General features: G+C 59.0%; 2 protein-coding genes across 4 annotated transcripts; one reads left to right on the forward strand and one right to left on the reverse strand.

The window, feature by feature from the left end:
* Positions 1-9: 9 nt before the first annotated feature.
* LENG1 (leukocyte receptor cluster member 1) lies at positions 10-4,184 on the forward strand. The gene is made up of 4 exons (XM_046682434.1): positions 10-263; positions 1,244-1,423; positions 2,054-2,316; positions 3,023-4,184. The coding sequence occupies exons 1-4, from the start codon at positions 132-134 to the stop codon at positions 3,240-3,242; spliced, it is 795 nt and encodes a 264-aa protein (XP_046538390.1). The 5' UTR covers positions 10-131; the 3' UTR covers positions 3,243-4,184.
* CNOT3 (CCR4-NOT transcription complex subunit 3) lies at positions 3,273-20,169 on the reverse strand. 3 transcript variants are annotated; one of them, XM_046682406.1, is made up of 18 exons: positions 19,913-20,169; positions 15,357-15,431; positions 15,171-15,238; positions 14,894-14,968; positions 14,656-14,745; positions 14,274-14,402; positions 14,078-14,173; positions 12,581-12,803; positions 12,353-12,486; positions 11,846-11,902; positions 10,006-10,396; positions 9,794-9,917; positions 8,759-8,957; positions 6,654-6,753; positions 6,362-6,560; positions 5,892-6,024; positions 5,102-5,227; positions 3,273-3,650 (listed from the first exon to the last, which is right to left on the reverse strand). In XM_046682406.1, the coding sequence occupies exons 2-18, from the start codon at positions 15,379-15,381 to the stop codon at positions 3,552-3,554; spliced, it is 2,268 nt and encodes a 755-aa protein (XP_046538362.1). In that variant the 5' UTR covers positions 15,382-15,431; positions 19,913-20,169; the 3' UTR covers positions 3,273-3,551. The 3 variants fall into 3 exon arrangements, with proteins under 3 accessions (XP_046538362.1, XP_046538361.1, XP_046538364.1); XM_046682405.1 differs by having other exon boundaries at positions 15,357-15,434; XM_046682408.1 differs by having other exon boundaries at positions 12,581-12,800; positions 15,357-15,434; positions 19,913-20,168.
* Between the last annotated feature and the right edge of the window lie 640 nt (positions 20,170-20,809).

Consider the following 20,809-nt stretch of genomic DNA (forward strand, 5'->3'; position numbering starts at 1 on the left):
GACCTTGGGGGGCGTGTTAACTATCCCAGGACCAATCCGTGTCCGAGGCAGGAATAACAGGGCGGGGCATCCTCTCGCCAATCGGAAGTGCTAGGAGGCGGGCCTGCCAGTCTGTGAACGGCTACGACGCCATGAATATCTTGCCCAAGAAGAGTTGGCACGTCCGGAACAAGGACAATGTCGCCCGCGTGCGGCGTGACGAGGCCCAGGCCCGAGAAGAGGAGAAAGAGCGTGAGCGGAGGGTGCTACTCGCTCAGCAGGAGGTAAAGTCCGAGTGCGGCCGGGCGGGGCTCCCGGGCCCAGCGCGCAGGCGCCTGGGGAGGGACCGGAAGTGGGGGGCGGTGCAGGCGCAGTGTGTCCCCTGCGGTTGTAGGGACCGGGCGCGGGTGGAAGTCCGTCCCTGTCTCCGCGGGCATCCTTTCGCCCTCGTCCTCGTCTTAGTTTCCTCTATTCGTGTACTTCACGAGGCCAGAGTAGTGCCTGGCATAGAGTAGGAACTTATGAGTAAATGAACCCCTGGGCAGTTCAAGGAAACTCGGACCACTTGTTAGTTTGCGTCCACACCCTGTTTATTGAGAGCCTACTGTATGCTCGCCCCTTACAGAGCTCTTGACTTGCGAAATCTCTCAAGCGCCGTTCGTTCTTGGAGGGGCGCTGTCACCTACATTCAGAGAAGTGAGATGGCTTCAGAGAGGAAGCCACAGCGAAATGACAGTGGGACAAGTCAATACCTCTCCGTGGGGCGAGCCCTTTCCCTGCAGCGGCCCTCCTTCCCGCTCTCTAACACCAGAGGCTCTTTATAGCGCCCCACCTGTTTGGTTTACACCCAGTTTTCAGTCCTTTAGCTGCTCTGAGCCTCAGCACTGGCTGGGAGCTGGGCTTGGCTTTTAAAATTCACATTTATCAGTAGAAATTGCAAATCAACTGCGGGTAGCGACTTGGAGCCCTGTCTGGAACTCAGAGTGCCTGTCCTAAGACCCGTTTTGGCTGCCTTTATAGCTGTTTTTATTGTCACCCAAGATTGGGAACCCCTTTGGTTTACTGTCTGAAAGGCGTTTCCTCATTCCCCTACTCTCTCCCCAGGCTGGGACAGGTGCCTCTTCTGGGCTCCCAGTGCCTCTGCTCCATTCCTTGTAGCCCCCAGCACCGTGGATGGTGATTTTCTGTGGTCGGCACCGACTCCCAGTTCCTTGAATTACACCTAGGTTCTGAGTGTTCTGCCTGTAACTTTCTTTTCCCCCAGGCCCGCACAGAATTCCTACGGAAGAAAGCCAGGCATCAGAACTCGCTACCTGAGCCTGGAGCAGCAGAGGCAGGAGCCCCAAGTTCTGGCCCTGTGGACCTGTTTCGGGAGCTGCTGGAGGAAGGGAAAGGGGTGACCAGAGGCAATAAAGAGTACGAGGAAGAAAAGCGACAGGAGAAAGTAAGCTGGCTTTGCCCACTTCATCACATCAGTCAGGGATAGAGCTGGGGGAGGGGCACTCTGCCCTCAGGTGTGACTGGCAGGAGTAGAGGGAGAGAGTGGGGGTGAGAGAACCGAAACAGCGCTCAACAAGTGGCGAGTATTGCTATCCCAGCCCACCAGGCTTAGGAAGTGGGTCTCCAACCTGATGTCAGGCGCTAAAGGGATTTGGGAAGTGTTAGGGAGCTTTGTAGAGTGTAGATCAGATTCTGTCACTCACCTGCTCTCAGGGATTTCTCGTCAGACTCTGATGGCCAGCCCCCTGCCTCGGTCCCTCCTTTGCCTTGTTTGCTTTTTTCAGGTTTTTCTTCAATTAATCTCCCTGAAGGTGCCACCTTTGAACCCTAGAGCACCTCCATCCCATCCTCCATTTCCCATGCTTTTTGTTACTGAACCTGCCGTTGTCCCTCCGGGGCAGGAGCCCACCTGTGTTGGTCTGTTGTGTCCCCAGCACATGGCAGAGTTGGCTCATGACAGGCCCTCAACACCTGTTAGCTGAATGACTGGTTCTGTGTCCCCACTGTCACATCTAAGGCTCCCTGAGGGGAGACAAACTTGACATTGTCTCTTCCATCTTTTCCGGCCCCTCAGGAGAAGCAAGAGAAGGCTCTGGGCATCCTAACGTACCTGGGCCAGAGTGCAGCGGAAGCCCAGACGCAGCCCCCTTGGTACCAGCTGCCCCCTGGGCGAGGGGGCCCCCAGCCTGGCCCAGGACCAGATGCGAAGATCAAGAACCGCCTAGACCCTCTGCGGGAGATGCAGAAGCACTTGGGGAAGAAGAGAAGGCACAGTGGTGACGACAGTCGTTGCAGCAAAAAGGAAAAGGAGGGGTCTGAGAAACATCGGCCCAAAGAGTAAGGAAGCCTGCTGGGGCCCATGTGGGCACCAGGGACGCTCCACCAGCGACAGAACACGAGGTCGGGGCTGGCTGGGTAGAGACGTGGTTCTCAGCATGTGGCCCGGCGACCCCGGGGGTAGTGACACCTCTCATAACACCTGTTTTGATATCACCATCACTTAACTTTTTCACTCTCATTCTCGAGTGGTTTCCAGAGGCTCCGTGATGTGAGAAAACGCTACTGCTTTGATGGCTAGTGGAATGTTTGTTTTCAAGATTTCTTAGTATTAACAGATAAAATTCACTGAAACAAAAACTCTCAGAGGCCCACAATTTTTGAGAGACCAAAGAGCTTGAGAACCATGGGGCTACATAAAAGCGGATTTGTGCCCCAGGATGCCAGGACCCCTCAGCAAAGGGCGTAGACTGACCAGTCTCCTTCCTTCTACGGAAGGGGGAGCTGAGGCCGAGAGCGCCAGGGTGTGCTGAGTCACACAGCTGATGAATAGTGGCTTTTCTGAGGGGCACATAACTGTAAAGCCTGGGGAGGCCCAGGTCCTCGGCCCTGGCAGGTGAGGCCAGCTCCCGGGTCCCAGCAGCCCTCAGGAGCTGAGCTGGGAGCACGGCACACGCAGGCAGGGGCTCCAGGTGCAGCTCCCTCTTGGCAGAGGGTGGGTCCTTCCAGGGCTCCTAGCTTTCTGACTGGACTCCTTTCCTCGCAGACCCCCGTCCCTGGACCAGCTTCGAGCCGAACGTCTTCAGCGAGAAGGGGCTGAGAGGGCCCGTGCAGAGGCCCTGCTGGCCCGGGTCCGAGGCACAGCACCCCAGGAGGATCAGCCAGAAGAGGCAGACGATCGGCGGAGGCGGTACAACTCCCAGTTCAACCCCCAGCTGGCCCGGCGCCCCCGGCGGCAGGACCCCCCCTGGCTCACTGACTCCTGAGGGGTACAGGAGAGGCCGCTACTGCCAGCCGTCATATAAAACTATTTATTCATAAATATTTTCCAAAATGAAAATAGGTTTACCAAAAAATGTCCCTCACTGGGGAGGGGAGGAGGGGGCAGCCCTCGCCCCCGGGCCCCCAGGGCGGGGCTGAGAGGAAGACAAAACCTCCCGGCCCCCTCCCTGCTTCCTGGGGGAGGGGGCTGCCCCATGGCCTGGGGCCTCCCCCCAGTCTTCCAGGGCAGGGCCCTCACCTGGGCAGGGGGATCAGCATGCGGGGGGAGGGGAGGGTGGAGGGAGGGGCCGGTGTCACTGGAGGTCCCGGTCCTCCAGGTAGCGGTACTCAAAGGTGAAGCCTTCCTTCTTCCGCTGGCCCCACTTCTCGTAGTCAAAGTAGATGTAGGTGCCCTGGCCGGGGGAGAAGGCGGTCAGTGAGTGGACGAGGAGGTGGTCAGGGATCTGGGCCGGACCAACAGACAGAGGGGACAGTTCTTAGGGCCACGGATGTGCCAGGCACCAGGCCAGCTGCCCTGCATGCATTCGCCGTCTCACTCCACCCTCACAATGCTCTTCTCAGGTAGGAAAGCTCATCAGGCCCACTTTAGAGGAAACACGGGGAGGCGCAGAATGGTCACGCCCGCGGTCGCGTGCCAGAGCTGGGCCTCAACCCGGCACATCTGCAAAGCCTTCTATTGCTTCTCACGATGGCTGCAGCTTTTGAGCACTGATCAGGTGCTGAGAACGTCACGTATGTCCTAGCATTTAGTCTTCACAAAACCCTTGCGGCCATTCCCCCATCCTTAGAGAATGGAACAGGCTCGGAGTCTACATCCAGGCACGCTGCCGGGACAGATGTTTTATTGGTGACAGTGATGCTGTGGGACTCTCTGAAGGACTGATGCTGTGAAATATACTAACTCGGAGGATTACTTTTGGACCAAACCAGGATGGGCAGGAAGTCTGTGGCTAGTGTCAGAGGACACAGTGGGAATGGGGCTGGGTTCTGCATGAATGTCTGAAATGCTTCAAAGAACTGAGGGGGGGGGGACTGAGTTCTCTGAGGACAAGGACCTTGTTCAGTACTTGGCATCAGGCGAATATTTGGTGGAAAAAACCACTGAAACAGAACACACCAACTGAAAGTAATTTGAAACAAAATACAATACGCCCATGACACTTACTACGTAACAGGCACCATTAAGTACTTACATGTTATTAACTCATTTAATCCTTATAACAACTGCATAAGGCGGGTCCTGTCACCCCGTTTTTACACATAAGGAAATGGAGACACAGGTTCAAGTGATCTGCCCAAGGTCACCCAGCTAGAGTTGGGTTCAAACCCAGGTAGTCTGGCTCCAGAGTGTTTGTGAGAAGTGGGAGGTTCCAATTAATTACGAGAACATGAGATGGTCGTTAGAAAAAATGGCTTCCCCATTTGTATTTGCTGAGCCCCTGCTCTGCTGGGTGCTGGGGACATGGGGGGAAGGAGACTGACAAGGTCCCTGTGCAGTGCAGCCCATGGTCGTGGGTCATAGACACCACATACCCCACCGTGCCAGAGGAGGGGCGCACAGCGCACGCACAGGCTGTGTGGCTGGGGAAGGCTCCTTTGAGGAGGGGACATTAAGGCTAGGACTCATGGGGTGACTGGGAGTTGGCCAAGTGAAGAATGAAGATGACAGTGGCTCAGGTGAACAAATGGCCCAAGGAACCAAGCTGGCTGAAGGCTGGTGGTGAAGGGAGAAGGGGGAGGCAGGAGAGGCCAGCAGGGGTGCGATCCTGACCGTGGAGGGAGGACTCTACCCTGACTCCACCAGCGGGACCAGAGTGGGCGGGGCACAGGGAGGGGCCCTCACCTGCTCGAACTCATCAGTGATGGTCTTGGGCTCCTCATGCCTCTGGAACCACATCATGTACTTGGTGTGGAATCGCCACGACTGCTTCTTTAGGGCCTTGGCTGCCAGGTACTGCGCCTTAGTGCCCTGGGGGAGGAAGGGTGGAGCGGGGGATCAGGGGGCCCCCAAAATGGGAGGGGTCGAGGGGAACAGGGCAGGGCATCAGGGCTGACCCCGGGCCCCGCCACAGACCAAGGGTGGGCTGGACAGTCCAACTAGGAGATGGGCTGGGGCACACAAACGTACCAATGCTGGTCAGAAGGAAAATGAGACAGGAGGTGGAAATTGCTTTCAGAGATGCTTTGAGAAGGAAAAGAAACTAACATGTGATGAGAGCTGAGAGGAGGCAATTTAGAAAGTTTCCCACGGTGGGATGAGGGTGAATGTGCTCCGTGACTCACTGGGGTCAGGCAGAGGTTGGACAGTTCCCTAGTGGTCTCCAGGGAGGCTCAGAGATGTGCCAGTAAGCAGTGTGCAGGGAGAGCTGAGATTAAACTGGGCACGGGCACTGTGGGCCATGCTGGAGGATGACTGGACAGGGGGCTGGGACTGCCTGGCCCTAACCTCTGCACTGGAAGTGGGGACAGGGGCAGGTTGGGGGGGGGGGGGGCCCGGGACGCGGGGGGGGGGGGGGGGGGGGGGCCCGGGGGCCGCGGGGGGCCCCCCCCCCCCCCCCCCCGCCCGGGGGGGGGACGGCGGCGGGGGCGGCGAAGCCGGGGGGCCCGAGGCTGCCCCGGGGGCCCTGCTGTACCTCCAGATAGTAGAAGATGAAGAAGAGCGTCTCAGTCGACAGGCGCTGGTAGAACTCCACGGTGTCCGAGTGTGGGGGTGGCATCTGGTGGTGGTAGGGGGGCGTCGGGCAGGGGTTCCGGGGCAGGTACTGCCTGTGGGGCACAAGAGGGTTAGTTCCAGTGCCCACCAGCTCCTGCTGTCTCGAGGGTGGGCAGAAACCCACCCCCTTATCTGCCCACAGCCTCTCCATTATCAGGGAAGGCAGAACCTGGCCTCCCTGCTCCCCACCTTTCATACGTCAGTGGGAGCTTTGGGCTACCTCATCACCCCAACATTGAACTCCACAGTCCTCACCTCCTGTGGAGAGCCCCAAGGCAGGTGCCCAGCAAGCTTTACCTAGTCTCTCAGGACTGGGAACCAGATCCCCATCGTGGCCTCCTCCCTCAGACTCGGGTCCCAGCCCCCAGCCCCATGCCCGCAGCCCCTCACCGGATACGCTCGGAGTCTGAGGGGTGGGGCATGTGGTGCCAGGCGGCCTCTTCCATGGCCTGCTGGTAGAGCTGCTCCTTGGTGAGGGGCACAGGCCCCAGTGGACACACACCCAGCGACAGCGGTATGTTCACCTCCGAGAGCTGTAGGGGTGGCTGGGCCGAGGCCGGGGGAGCCGACGTGCTGCTCAGGATGATGTCTGTGGGGAGGGGCAGGGCCGGGCCCTCAGGTGAGGCTGGTGTGGGGCCAGCCTCTCCTCGCTGGGCTGCCTCCACCATGCCCGGACCCTCACCTCGTTCGGTCAGGTGCAGCGTCGGCACAGGGTCCTCGATGCCCGAACTGATGGCTGCCCGCTCTGCCATGGACTTCAGAGAGCTCAGAGGCTCAGGGGCCTGGGGAGGGAAGAGGTGCCTAGCCTCAGGCTGTGGGGCAGAGAGCTGGTACAGTACTTACAGGTCCTGACACTCTCACCTGCTCTAGTGGGAGGGTCAGCTAAGCAGAGGCCGTTAGTATAAAGGAATGTTCACAGCCGCCCCCAACACTGAGGAGAAAAACAGGACACAGGGAGCCACCCACTGAAGAGGAGAGCCTAGTAGGTGTGGGCCCTACTATGCAATACCGTGTGGTGATGCTGAAGGTACATACTACATATGACGACACACTACAGAGGAAAGCCCAAGCAGCAGCACTTGGTGCACCACTCCTGTCACAGGAGACACAGTGGCACGCACCTCTGACACACCTGGAGAACACCCACTCACTGCCAGCTGCACACATGATGTCACTAAGGAGGCAGATGTCCGCATCTACCCCCTCTGCTGCTGGCTGGCATGGGGCCACGCGGCAGGCTCCTGCCAACTCTGGAATGCCATTTCCTCGGTGGTAAGATAAAACTGGACCTCCAGCCCCGAGGCCGCAGCCTAGAGCAGTCACGGCTGACTCCTCCATCCCTGCGTAGCAGCAGTCTCCTGAGCCCTGCTCCCTTCAGTCACCGAAGTGTCTCTGTCGTGCTTGAATCTCCCTTGGAGGGCCGTCCCCCTACCATGCCCCCATAGCTGGGCCTGTCCTCTCCAGCCCAGACCTTCACACCACCCCTCCCCTCATCCTGTTCTCACCAGCTCTGGAGGGGCCTTTCCAACCAGGTCTTTTTTTGTCCTCTCTCCACTCAAAGCCTTTCCAAGCTCCCCCCGTCACCCACCCCACTAACCGTTTTTTTCTTTATGTTATGGACCCCTTTTGAGAATCTCAAAGCTACTGATCCCTTTCTCCAGAAAAATGGACACACTGAACTTCCTGTCCATCATCCCTCTTATGCTTGAGTGCTTACTCTTTGGGCCAGAAACTGTTCCAAGAGCTACATGTATGAAGATGACAGCCTTCCAGAGAATCCAGTCACGCTGAAGGTGTAAGAGAGATCACTTCTGTTTTCCAGATGAAGGCAGGCACCCAGGGCAATCCTTGGGCCTTGGACCTGGGCAGTCGGGCACTCTCACCCTGCCTCCTACACAACCCAGGTGAAAAGACACTGGCCCAGGAAGTCTACCTGACGTCCTGCTGCTGCCATTCCAGACCCTGGCCATCGGCACCCCAGTGTCCACTCCAGAGACACCCCTCCATCACAGCTTTGCAGCCAGCCTGCACCTTCTCCTGCAGAATAGACACCCCTGTCCTCCTCTCTCTGCTGAGCCCCGCCCAGCCTTCTACCTACCACTCCAACGTCAGCCCCTCCTAGAACGGCACGGGAGAACCACTCCTCCTGATAGCCTTTCCTGCCACTGGGACCCCAGCTGCCCAGGTCTGGGTCCTAGCTTAGGTATCACTCCCCCAAGAGGCCTTGCTGGGCCATCTCCCCAAGTCAGATGTGCCTGTGTGGGTCCACAGCACCCTCTGCCCCAGCCCTGACCAGACACGCCCTGTACGGTCGCGCTCCGCTCCATGTACACAGAAGGCAGGAACTGGGTGCGTCCACCTAGCACAAACATGGCTCAGAGCAGACGTCAACAGTGTTTTCTTGACTTAAATGGTTTCTTCCAAGGAAAAGGATGGTGAGCTGGACAGTGGGTCACGTGGCGTAGAGTGGTGTATCTTAAGAGGAGAAGGGGCTGGAGACTGAGGGCTGGAGGGGATGATGGTGGACACTTGGGGAGCAAGTGAGCCAGTACCACCAGGAGCAAGGGCGGGAACCTAGAGGGCAGACAGGTCTGGGGGCGGGAGAGAAGAGAAGCCCAGAGACAAGGTGAAGGGAGACCTGGAGGAGAAGCAAGTGCACCACGGGCAGAGAGCAAGGGGTGGAGGTGGCAGGCAGAGACCTGGAGAAAGGGGACAGCGAATGTCTGGAGTGCAGACGACATGGCCAGGACACAGACTTGGGGCCTGCTGGGGACATGCGGGGCCCACCTTGATCTCCGGGGCGGTGCTGAATTGTGGAGGTCCGTTGAGCAGGGCGCCGGCTGCCTTGGCCTCGCTGAAGCTGGGCGTTGGGGAGCTGGGAGGGTTCACAGGTAGTGGCACCAGGAGGCTGGGTCCCCCCGCGTTGTTCCCTGAGCCTGGGGCCACGCCCCCAGCGCCTGTTGGGGCTGCCGCACTGGGTTCCTTCCTGGGGAGAGGACAAGGGAGGGGGGCTAGAAGGGGGCCCCTGAGGGTGAGATGGACAGGAAGGCTTGGGCGATCAGGGGAAGGAGTCAGAACAGGGAGAACACAGAGAGACAGGACCTGGGAGGGCTTAGGGCAAAGGCAGAACCAGCCCCTGGGATCATTTCCTATCAGTAAAGAAGAGCTGTGGAGCTGGGAATGAGGGTCCTCAGGATGCTCCAGCAGAGACCACATGGCTGAATGTGCACTAGGAAACAGGCTTTCTGGAATAGTCCATGGAAGTGGAGGGTGTGGGAAGTGAATGTTCCAAGCACAAAACAAGCTGCCTTGGACAGATGCCCCCTTGGGCTCGTCCTCCCCCATCCCACACAGGAGGGTAGGCGCTCTCTTGGGGCATTCTTCCAGAAAATGCAGACCCAGTGGATCAGTTTCATCTAATATTTGGAGGGATGGCTGGGGAGGGGGAGGACGACTTTGGGATCTTTCACTGAGCCCTCCAATGGAGTCAGGTAGGCCCTGGAGCAGGTAACAGTAAAGTGGGGAGCACAAAACCAGAGCTCCTCCAGGAAAGGGAAAGTCAGAGCGCCTTCCAACAGGTCACCAAGGGGTGTGGGGCTCTGAGAACAATCCCAATTAGATGAGGAATGTTTTACGATATTCCTGAGGGCAAAGCTGGAGGACATATAGATACAAGCGTCCCAGCTGTAAAGAGGAGGGGACACAGCACCTAACCAGGTGAGTGAGACACACAGCGTGTGGGGAAGACCCAACTGGCAAGAGCAGGGAATTTTGTGCCAAAAGGCCGCTTGTCCCCAACCCTGCCGAAGGCCAGACACTCACGAGATGCTGGGAGGTGGGTTGTGAGGGCCAGATGGAGGGCCCAGAGCCTGGCTGCTGGAGTTGTTGCCCCCACTGTTGCTGAGAGCCACCTCCGCCGGGCTGTCTGCCACCACGGAGCTATAACCTGGGGGAAGGAAGAGGGAAGAAAGGGGCTGTCAGCAGCTACCCCAGGACCGCGCCCTGCCCCTGCTTCCCGCAGCCTCCCCGCTTACTGGTGGCACCGTTCTGCTTGCCAGCGCCTCCACCTCCACTGCTGTTACTACTGCTGCTGCCTCCTCCGCTGCCTCCACTGCTGCCTCCACCTCCCCCACCAGGCTGGACGCTGGGGGGCCGGGGCTGGGCGGCGCTGGGCCCAGTGGGGGCTGGCGGAGCCACTGCCTGGGCGTAGGGGGCGGGAGTGCCCGAGTTGTGGCTGGGAGCTGGGCTGGCCTTGGGGCCCAGGGCACTTGGGGGCGCTGCTGGGGCGGGGGCCCCGTTGTTGCCGGGGGTGGTGCTCAGGGCAGAAGCAGCAGGCGGGGGGCCAGAGGGGTAGCTGGGCGGCACAGCTGGGGACTGAGGGTGCTGGTTGCTGTGGACAGGCTTGGAGCCATTTTTGGCTGGAGACTGCGGGTGGGAGAGAAAAAGAGGGTCAGGAACCAGCGGGCCAGGAGGTCTGCCAGGCCTCCCGCAAGCCCCTCCTCCCACAAGATGGGCTCCATTGTCATCGCTGGCCTCACTGCCCCCTCCTCTCCTGGGGACCTGGGTGACCTCACTCACCCTCATGGCCTCAATCACCACCTTCATGCTTAAAACACTCATGCATTTCTAGCCTGCACCCAGCTTTCCACGTCCTGCCTGGACACCTCCCCACAATGTCCCACAGGGATCTGACACATAACTTGGGTGTAAGAGAAACCCCTCTGTCCAGCAACAGGGAGTGGTGGAGAAACACCTAAATGTCCTCAGTATGAGATTAGCTGGAAGCAGCCCAAAGTCCAAGAGAAGCGAAAAACAGCTGAGAATCAGACAGTAATTCTGCACATCACTTAAAGGGTCACAAAAGCAACTCGTGGGCTGTTAGTGAGTAACACCCCAGCCAGCAGAGGCTGGTAACATGCCCACAGCAGCCCCTGCCCCAGGCTGTTGATAGACAAGTGCTCTCGGTCAACTTGGGCTGCCATCCTCACTGCCTCCTGGACTTGTCCTGATGCCCCACGGGCAGCTCACACCAACTCCCTCTGGCACCAGGCCCGCTTGCCCAGGTCCCCCACCAGCCTCAGCACCGCCTGCCTCAGGGTCCTCCTTGGGACTGGCCCTCCTGTCAGCCTAGAGAGGCTTTGGGTCCAGCAAGCTCCTGTCTAACGACCTCCTTGTTGTGCAGCAGTGTTTCCCAAAGTGTGCTCCCAGCCTGTGAGTGTTAACAGAACTCACAGGGCTCACTAGGGGGAAGAAAGAAATCCTGAGAAGTGCTTCCCCTATTGGACACTCGCAGTGTACATCATCAGTGCAGCCAAGGCCTTGAGAAGTCCCAAAGAAAAGAAACCTGTTTGGTTTTTGAGAAATCTATCATTTTTCAGGCTTGTCGGGCCCTTTCAGAGCTGGTCCACAAAGTCGGGGCCCCTCACTCAACTACCCACGGTCCTGCACTCACGGTCAGCCCTGCAGGCCTGGCCAGGCTCACCTCTCGACCCTTCCAAGCTTTCAGTCACGACTTGCCTGTGTTACCTGCCGCTACCCCACCTTGCAACATCCAGCTTTCCCCACTAAGCAAACTCAAGTCTTCCTCTCACACCCAGGGCAGGTGCCTCTGGAGCAGCATCTCCTGACCACCCAGGCCAGGCGGGCGCCCTGTACCACCCCTTCAACTACAGCACCAGCAGTCCCTTGTTTGCCTGCCCACCCACACCTGCCCTGATTAATGCCACAGGCCTCCCTCAGGGCAGCACTACTTTCTGACCCTCCTGGGTCCCTAAAGCCCAGCACTGTGGCCATACTCAGGCCTTAATAAGCCTTTGAAAACCAACCAACAAATGAGTGACGTGCTCATCAATGTCCAATGCCCATCCCACTCACCTGGCTTACTTCACTATCTGTCGAGCGTCCCCTCTTCTTGTCATCTTCAGAATTTTCCTGAGGTGGGAGAGGCATGGTCAGAAACCCGAGACCTCTAGGACCCTGACAGATGCCAATCTCTGAACCTCCCAGGGACCTGGACCCAGCTGACTGACCTTCTGGCCCCAGTACCTATAACCTTATCTCGCTGGGGAACCTAATGAAATCGTGCTCCCCAGGGTCCTTGTCATCTGGGAACCAGCACTACCTGCCAGCCTTCTAAGGAACCAGGAAGCTGTTCTCCTTAGGGAATCCAACCCTTGATCCCTGACCAACGCATCAGCTGCCTGAGCACTCCATGCACCAGCCTCCCACCAGACCCAGGACCCATGAAACCCAGACCCTTGACACCTAGGATCCTCAGTGCCTTGATTACTCTACCCAGGTGTTTCTGAGAGACCCAGCCCCCCACCTCCTCAGCCCTTGCCCACCATTCACTCCTCAGGGACTTAGATCCCCAGGCCTCACCGTGGTGCAGTTGGCCGGGCTGGGCGGGATGGGAGAGCTGGAGGTGGTCGAGGTGGGCGTGCTGCTTGACTGGTTGAAGATCTCATCCTCCATGTGACTGTGGCTAGGGGGGGAGGTGGCGACCAGCGCCTGTGCTGTGGGGGCAGGGTAGGGTGTGCTTAGCTGGCTCAGACGCCCTCCCACCTGGCCCTCACCACCCTGCGCTCACAGGTCAACCCACGGCCTCACGAATGTCCTCGAGGTCCAGGTCGTCGTAGAGGAACTCATTCTCCTCGAAGTCGGGGTCCTGGGACGAGTCGACGTAGTACTCGACGTCGTCCTTGATCTTGCGGATGGCGTCGACAAGGATGGAGTCGTTGTCCAGCATGCGCAGGATGGTCTCCAACATGCGCACATGGTAGCGGTGCTTCTCGATGTGCCGCTTCAGCCCCTCGATCCGGTCCTGCTTCTGCTGGCGAGCCCAGGGCCAGGCTCAGGGGCTGTAGGGTGCCTGCCCCGGCCCCTCCTGCCCCCACAGAACCTGTCCTCAGTCCCTGACCCCTATGGAGACCCAAAGGCTCCACTCCACCCCTCTCGGCATGGGGCAGTGTGGAGTCTGCCCGCCCTCTGATCTCTGTGGGAACCCAATCTTAGGCTCCTGACCCCTCAGGGATCCCACAGCTGCCTCCTCAGACATCCCTGGAGACCTTAGAGGACCCAGAGACCCCTGTGCCTCCCCTTCAACTTGACCCTAGCTGCACCTCACCTGCCCACCCAGATCTCTCAAGTGTATTCCCCCCATCTCGGCTGAGCCCACTCATCAGCTCTGACCACCCTCTGGGATATGGAAACAGCCCCTCCCCATCTTGCTCCCACAGTAATAATGGCAATCCCCATTTGGGGAAAGCTCGCTGTCGATGACCATGAGAATCTTTGTCATCACCCTGCCTCCCATACAGATACCCCCTAGGGAGCCCAGATTCAGAAGCTTAGCACCTAGGCCCTTGGTCCCTGCCAAGGCCCCAATTCCTTGTGGGATTTGACATCTTAGCCCCAGTTCCAAATCCCCACTTTGTGCAAGGAGCTATTCTACCTCCTCTCCAAGTCCCTGGTTTCCAAACCCCTCAGAGTCTCAGACGCTCAACTCTGGCACATCCCCCACTTCCCAGGCCCCCACTCCCCTCAGCTCCCTGTATTTCCTGTGCCAACACACAGACATGCTTTGCATCCCTGTGAACTCACTCTGCAATCCTGGATCTTGGGAATCTGAGTCCCTAGCACCTGGCTTTGTCCCAGACCCCTCTTCTCCTTCAGGCCGAATGAACCATTCCTCCGTGTCCCCTCTTGTCTGTACCTACTGTCCTCTCCTTAGGACCTAGGGCCCTACATGTGCTGTGAGGCCACAGCTTCAGCTGCTGGACCTCCCAGCCCTGGATGTCCCTCAGGTCTCACACTGACTCTGCAACCCATGCAGAACTCGGCGCTGTCCCCCTCCACCACTTCTCTTCTTGAGGGCCCCTTTGTACTCAGATATGCAGGTTAGACCCAAGACAGCCTCACCTGCTCCCTGCATCACCCCCAGGCAGCTGCTAGGCCCTCCTGATCCTGCCTCTTGACCCCTAGCCCCAGCTGCTGGCCCTCTCTGCCTCAGGATCCCAGACTCTGACTCCTACAGGCCAGAAGAGCTGGCCTCTCCCACTTGCCAGCCCATCTCTGTCCTCTGGGCACCTGGGTCCCCCCACTCACATCCTTGTCGCCCTTCTTCTTGCGTGTCTGCACTGACAGTGACTCCACTTCACTTTCAAACTGGTCCACCTGCATGTTTAGGGTGTCGATGGTATTCTGGGGGAGGGAGGGGGAAGGCAAGTGGTCAGTCAGAGTCTCCTCAGACGCCTAGGGGTAAGGGCCCTGAGGTCATCCCGGCTTCTCTACCCTGACTCACTGTGAGCCACTGGCCGACCTCCTCCTTCTCCTTCTGGGCAGGGTCCACCTTCTGTGCCAGGCCCAGGCCCTCCTTGCTGTAGGCTTTGGTCTTGGTCTCTCGCTCCACAACTTTGAACCGTTCCATTTGCTGTGGAGAGCGCAGTTGGCAGAGGACTCCCGAAGTGGGGAGAGGAGCCGACTAAGGGCCAGCAGACACTCAGACCTGAGCCTCGGGAGCCCAACTCTCAGGCTTCCAGCCCATCTCCCCTCCCCTTCCCCTAGGTGCAGACACTTTACTTTTCTTAGGGACCTCTGGAGTCTGGTTGTTCCACCTCTGCCCTCTGGGGACCCAGGAACCCAGCCACCTCCCACCCCTCAGGTACCAGGCTCTGGGCTCCTACCGTCTCAATGAGCTTGCGGTTGTCTATGAGCTGCCTCTTGTCCTTGATCTCGTTGGACGCTACCCATGTCTTGATCTGGTCCCTCAGCCGCTGCAGGTAGGAAAAGCCGTACAGTCAGACTGCCTAAGGGCCCAGGCACTGAGGCCCCCAGCCGCCTCCTCTCCCTGGGACCCAGCAGTCCACTTTTCCCATTCCCTCCACCCTCAGGACACAGGAGTCCAGGCCCCCAGCCCCTCACTTGAAGCTTCTTAATCTCCTTCTTTAGGTCAGCCTCATACTTTTCTTTCTGGTTCGCGTTGGCTGCATTGTGGAGCTGAGGGATGGAGAGAAACCAGGCATCAGTGTGGCAATGGCTGCCCCAGTGCCCACTCCAGTCGTGAAGCTTTAGGCTCTTTCTCTGGGGGTCAGGGACTGTTGGGACCCCCCCACCCTCGAATCCATCTCAAAGCTGCTTCTCTCAGGTCCTTAGCATCTGGACATGCAGACCCAGATTTCTAGGGCCCCAGCCCTAGTACCTTCTGCCAAATATCTTCAAACTGCTCCACGCCCTCGGACACCTTCTTGAGGCAGCGATCAATCTCACCTGGACAGAGAGGAAGGAGGGCTGCTGTTAATATCCTGCCAAAGCAGCAGGCATCCAAAGAGGAGCTCCGAGGAGAGTGAGCACATGGCCACACAGCAGTGGGCAGTCAACACGGTACCTTGGAGTTTGCGCTTGTCCGCCATCTTCCCTGCCCTACAGACGCACTCTCTTCATACTCTCTTGGAGGCGGACGCTGCTGGGAGAGATCAGAAAGGAGTACACATTTATTTCCAGGCTGGTCCAAACCCAGAGACGTGAAGGAGGCTGGGAACAGTGGCATGCATGGGACAGTAAAGGGAAGACGCATTTACTATCCGATGACAGACCAGGCCCTGTTCTCCCTGTGCTGCCTCGACTGCCCAGCACAGAGTCTGGCTCACAAGAGGACTCTGGAAGTTTGCTGAAACAAGGAAATAGATGTACTCTTTGTGTGCCTCTGACCCACTAAGTGGAAAATTCCTAGAGCATGAAGCACCTTCTCTCCAGATGACACTCAAAAGAATTCTTCAGAGCAGGAACAAATCACGCAGCACACTGACTGCTAGGGATGGAGGGAGAGACCTGGAGACCACACTTCCTGCAGAGGTGACCAGAATCCTAACACGGGGAGAGGTTACCCTGTCAGACAAGTCAGGAGACAGAGCATTTGCTCCTCATGGAGGAGAGCCTGACACTGTACGTGCAGAGCTGTGGGGGATGCCTGTGACCGTGAAGAGCTAAACCCACCCATACAGGCAGACTGGATCCAAGCAGAAGAGGGCCTTTGACCTCTACAAAGTTTATATTAGAGCAGAATCCTTAAACCAAAGGCAACAACACTCCTAACCCAAAGAGGCTGACACCAACAAGACTTAGAGGTTTGGGGGCAGAAGGCATTACCCAAAGAGGACTGCGAGAAGAGAGAACTCTTATGGAGACAAGAGAGCCAGAGGGACTCCACTGTGAGAGCGCTGTCTGCACTCACGAAGGAATTCCATATCAAATGGACTGTAACTGAGACTCAGGGAAACATGAACCATCAGGGCAAGTGCCCAATCCTGAAAGAGAGGAGCATCTCCACCCTAAAGGAAGTTTCATGCAACCCAGGGAGTCTGAGGTCTAAGCGGGGGTCACCAGGAGCTTTAGCCCAGGGGAAGCCACATCTTAGGGCCTGACACCAAAACCAGGGGAGATCAGGAGCCTTGAGGAGAGAGGGTTATGCCAAGAGGGCTCCTGCACTGCCAGGAGAGGTCACCCCCCCGAGAGGGGCCTGTACTGAAATTCTACAGACCCAGGGCAGGGACACCCCAGAGCAGCACTAACTGCAAAGGCAGAAACGCCCTACACCAAGGACTAAGAGCATCAACCCAGAGAAAAGTCATACTAAGAGGGTCCCCACTCCTGGCAAGGGAAGGTCTTGAGGACAATCCTGTCCAACAGAACTTTCCACAGTGACAGAAATGTTCTATATCTGCACTGTGTCACCGAACACTGGAAACGGGGCTACTGCAATGGAAGAACTGAACTTTCATTTCTACTTTAACTAGTTGAAATTTAAATCACGTGTGGCTAGTAGTTACCACGTGGGACGGTGTCTATCAGAGAGCACGCGTTAGAACCAGAGGCCCAACACGGCCAGGGCAGGTCCCTCAACCTCAGGGAGGCTGTACTGGCACCCTCCTTAGGGACCCAGTCTGGAGGGTGGTAGTGGGTGTGGCACCTTAGACTTGAGGTACAAGTGTAATCTCCTCTGTAAAGGGCCAACCAAGAGAAATGGCAGCACCCTCCACCCAGGACCAGCTGACATGCCCAGGTGAGGCCCAATCCCGACAGGAGGAAAATCCCAGCTCCAGGAAACAAAGCAGTGAGACAACAGACCCAGGAGATAGCTGCACAGAGGGGCCTCAGTAAACTGAGAAGGAGCAACTGGGAGCTCACGAGGCTGGACCCCAACACTGAGGTGTGCAGCGATACTGACCAAGAGTGGGCCTGAGCTCCAACACCCCAACACAGAAAAGCCTCTCGTTGCCTGGGAATGTTAAACACAAGCTTGTACTCCTGGCCTCCACCCCAGGAGCCCAACAATAGGGCAGGGGCAGGCGCTCCACCCAGAGGGGGAAGACACCCAGTTTCTACCCTAAACAAGGCACCGCACTCCTTAGGGAGAAGGTGCCCTCTCCAAATCCCCACGCTGTGGGGTCAGGATACCCAGACCAGGGGAGGAGGTGATACTTCCAGAGGGGAACAGAACTGTGGCAGCAAGAAGTCCTGAAGGTGTTAGAAGCAAGGTGCCAGGGGAACAAGAGCCCCAGCCCAGGAAGTGATGTTTCAGACAGAACCTCCAAGTGGGCAACAGCTGAGACCCAGAGAGAACGCCACCTGATCTGAGGGAGGCAGCTCCTCAGCTGAGAAGGCAAGTACCACAGGCCCAGGGCACTCGCACCCTCTAGAGGCTGGGTACTACAGTGGGCAGGAGCCTCAGCCCTAGGGCCATACCCATCCCTCCAAAGAAATACCCCACATCAAGGTGGTGCCTGTACCTTAGATCCCTCAGTGAGGGATCAGAGAGAAAGGAAGCTGGAGCTTGAGTCTTGAAGTGGAGATGCCACCACAGAAGAACCCCACGGCTCTGGGGAATCCACCAAGATCTCCCAGGGAAGGTACCATGGCAGGCCTACTCTGAGACAGGGGGGCATCTTGGGCACAGAAGAGCTTGTGCTCTCATAGTGAGGGGTCTCAAACAGCACTAAGGAATCTGAGAATCTCAGCCCAGGAGACTTAACCAAAAGAAATTCTTTGTCCAAGAGGAAGGCACATCCCTACAAGTAAGGAGCCCATACTGAGGGGGTGGGTGGGGTAAGCAGCGCGCCAGACCCGCAGGAGCCAACGATCCTAAATGAGGGCCAAGACTAACAAAGAGGTCCCAAAACTTCACCTTGGGGAAAATGACACTGTCACACAAGGAGGCCTGATGAGGAGCGGGGCAGAAGGCTTAGTCCTGGGAAATAACACCAAGCCGTCCCTAGTCCGGGGGCTGTCCTGTGCCCATGCAGAGAGGCCCTGCACCACGAGTGAGGAGCTCTGGCCTACTGGGAAGTGATGCTGGAGGGCGATCCTTAACCCAGGAGGCTACTGACGTTGCCACACAGAGGATGAGACTCTGGAAGGCAGATGTTAGGTCCTGGGGTGGAGATAGTTACCTCCCCACTGCGAGGCTCAATACCAAGGTGGGGGACTGGGAAGCCCCCTTGGCAAGGTTACAGCAGAGGGATCTTTAGTCCTCAGGAAAGTGATGACGATGGGGTCTCTCCCTAAGTCTCAGGCATCTTACACCCCTCACAGCCAGGAACCTGTGGCTCCGGAGAGAGGCAGAAGCCTTAGGCCCATGGAGTGAGACATCATGAGGAGGCAGAAGCATCAGCCCTGGGCTCTGACACCTGAGAGGGTCCTTAGTCCCACAGTGGGAACACACACACTGGGGCGCAGACACCTCAAATCCAAGAGGGGCCAATACCAAGGAAGGCAGGAACCTTACCCCTAGGAATGGCAACACCAAGAAAGATTCCTCACCCTGGACAAAAAGCACAACCCCGACCAGAAAGGCCCACACCTCCCGGTACAGGGACCTCAGGTCTGGGAAGCCTCATACTCCCGGGGGGGTTCCAGCAGGGTGGGCGTGGGTAGCTGTGAGCCCCGGTCCCACCACCGCACCTCTCCACCAAGAGGGTTGCCTGGCGCTGGGAAGCTGACACATCCGCAGGGAAGGACCTGACACGAATACCCAGTGGGGTGGGAAGGATTACACCCCAACGGAGGGGCTCATGTGAACGAGGGCAGAAACCAGAGACTCGGGGAAGGGACAGCCTACACGGGGAGGGCGGTGGGGGAAGGTGTCACCAAACCCGAACCAAAAGGGCGGGAGTGTTCATGCTGAGGGAGGTGACAGTCCCTGAACGGAGAGGCGGGTACAAGAACGGGCGCTTGCACTGCCCACAACAGGGGATCGCCAGCAACGGGGAGAAAGCGGGCGCTCAGGAGGTGTCGCCCCCAGCACATGGACCCCGAGGTGGGCGAGAGGAACCCACACGGAGAGGCAGAGAGTCGGCATCCAGCGCAAAGTTTGGCGGAGGCTCCAACTGCGGGAGCCGGCAGCTCCGCTCCGGGGGCGCTCGTCCCCCACCCGTGTCCCCCGAGGACGGCCGGCATCCCGGCGCAGGGACGTGGCGGGAGCCGCGGCCCCGCCCCCACTGGGGTCCCCGTCCAGAGGGCTCGCAGCCCCGCGCCCACGGGAAGGTGGCAGCCTCGCCCCGAGACCGCCCCCCAGCACAGGGGAACGCCGCCGAGGGCCAGCACCTGCGGCCAGCGCGCCTCCATCCTTCCAGCGAGGAGCCGGGCCCGACGCGGACGGGGCTCACCCCTCACACCCCCCGGGGCCCGACGCGGACGCCACGCGGGGCCGGGTCGCGGGAGGCCCCCGGGCGCCGCCGGGGAGCGTGGAGGAGGAGGGAGCGGGGTCGGCAGGGCCGGCCGCGAGGAGCCCGCGAGCGCCGGGGGCGGGGGCGCCGCACGGGGGCGGAGGCGGCCATGTCGCGACAGGCGGCGGTGTCGCGGGGCCGGAGGCGGCGGGGAGGGCGGTCGACGGCGCCGGGGGGAGGAGGGGAAGGGGTCCGGCCCAGTCGAGCCTGACGCTCTCACCACAGGAGCTGGCGCCGCCGCTGAGGAGCTTATCGCGACAGGCGGGGGAGGCGAGCGCCCGCCGCCTTTTTCTCGCGCCCCGGGCCCGGGCGCTATCGCGATAGCGGCGCGAAGCGGAAGTGGGGTTGGGGGAAGTGGGCCCGGGGTTGTTCTGACGACGGGGTCGGGGCTCAAGGGAGGCCGCGGCGTCTGCCGATGGCTCCGCGGAAGCTGACCGGGCCCGGTCCAAGATGGCGGCGGCGGAGGAGGCCTCCCCTCCTCTCTTCTCGTCTCTGGCGCCGACCCGCCCCCGAGCCCCGAATATAGGCCGATCATTGCTCCGGCGGCACGTCGCTCTTGTCCCTCGGGCGCGCCCTATTGGCCCTGGTCAGGGATGCGACCGGCCCCCTCTCGCGGATTGGGCAATCGCTCCAAGGCGCGGCGTTCGATTGGCCTCCCGCGCAGACTTCTAGGATTGGCTCAGGTTTTCTTCCCCGCTCCTCCTCCTCCTCCCGCCTCAGGGCACAACACGCCAGCGCGAGGGCCGGTGCGTCAATCAAGAGGCCTGTGTCGTGCTGATTGGATGCACCCGCCCCCCTCTCCTAAACCAATTGGCAGGAGGGAGGAGCTAGGCTGATCAGGGGCGGGAAGTCGTCCGTCAAGTTTGGAGGCCTTTTTAATTGGTTATGGGGGAATGTTCTTCCCTGAAGCCATTGGTTGGTCCTGGAAGTGGGTGGGGAAAGCGGAGGAAGGCATGGAGAGTGGGCGTTAAAGGCCGCGTACCTAATCGGAGACAGACAGGTGACTTCAAAGCGGGGGCCGAGCTGAAGTCATCTGCCAATCAAAACAGCTCTTGGGCCAAGGGGGAGGAGCTGGGCAAGAGGGTCCACCCCTTTCCCCTCGTTGGCCCTGTTATCA

This window comes from Equus quagga, chromosome 13, assembly GCF_021613505.1.
Source record: "Equus quagga isolate Etosha38 chromosome 13, UCLA_HA_Equagga_1.0, whole genome shotgun sequence".
Classification (NCBI taxonomy): domain Eukaryota; kingdom Metazoa; phylum Chordata; class Mammalia; order Perissodactyla; family Equidae; genus Equus; species Equus quagga.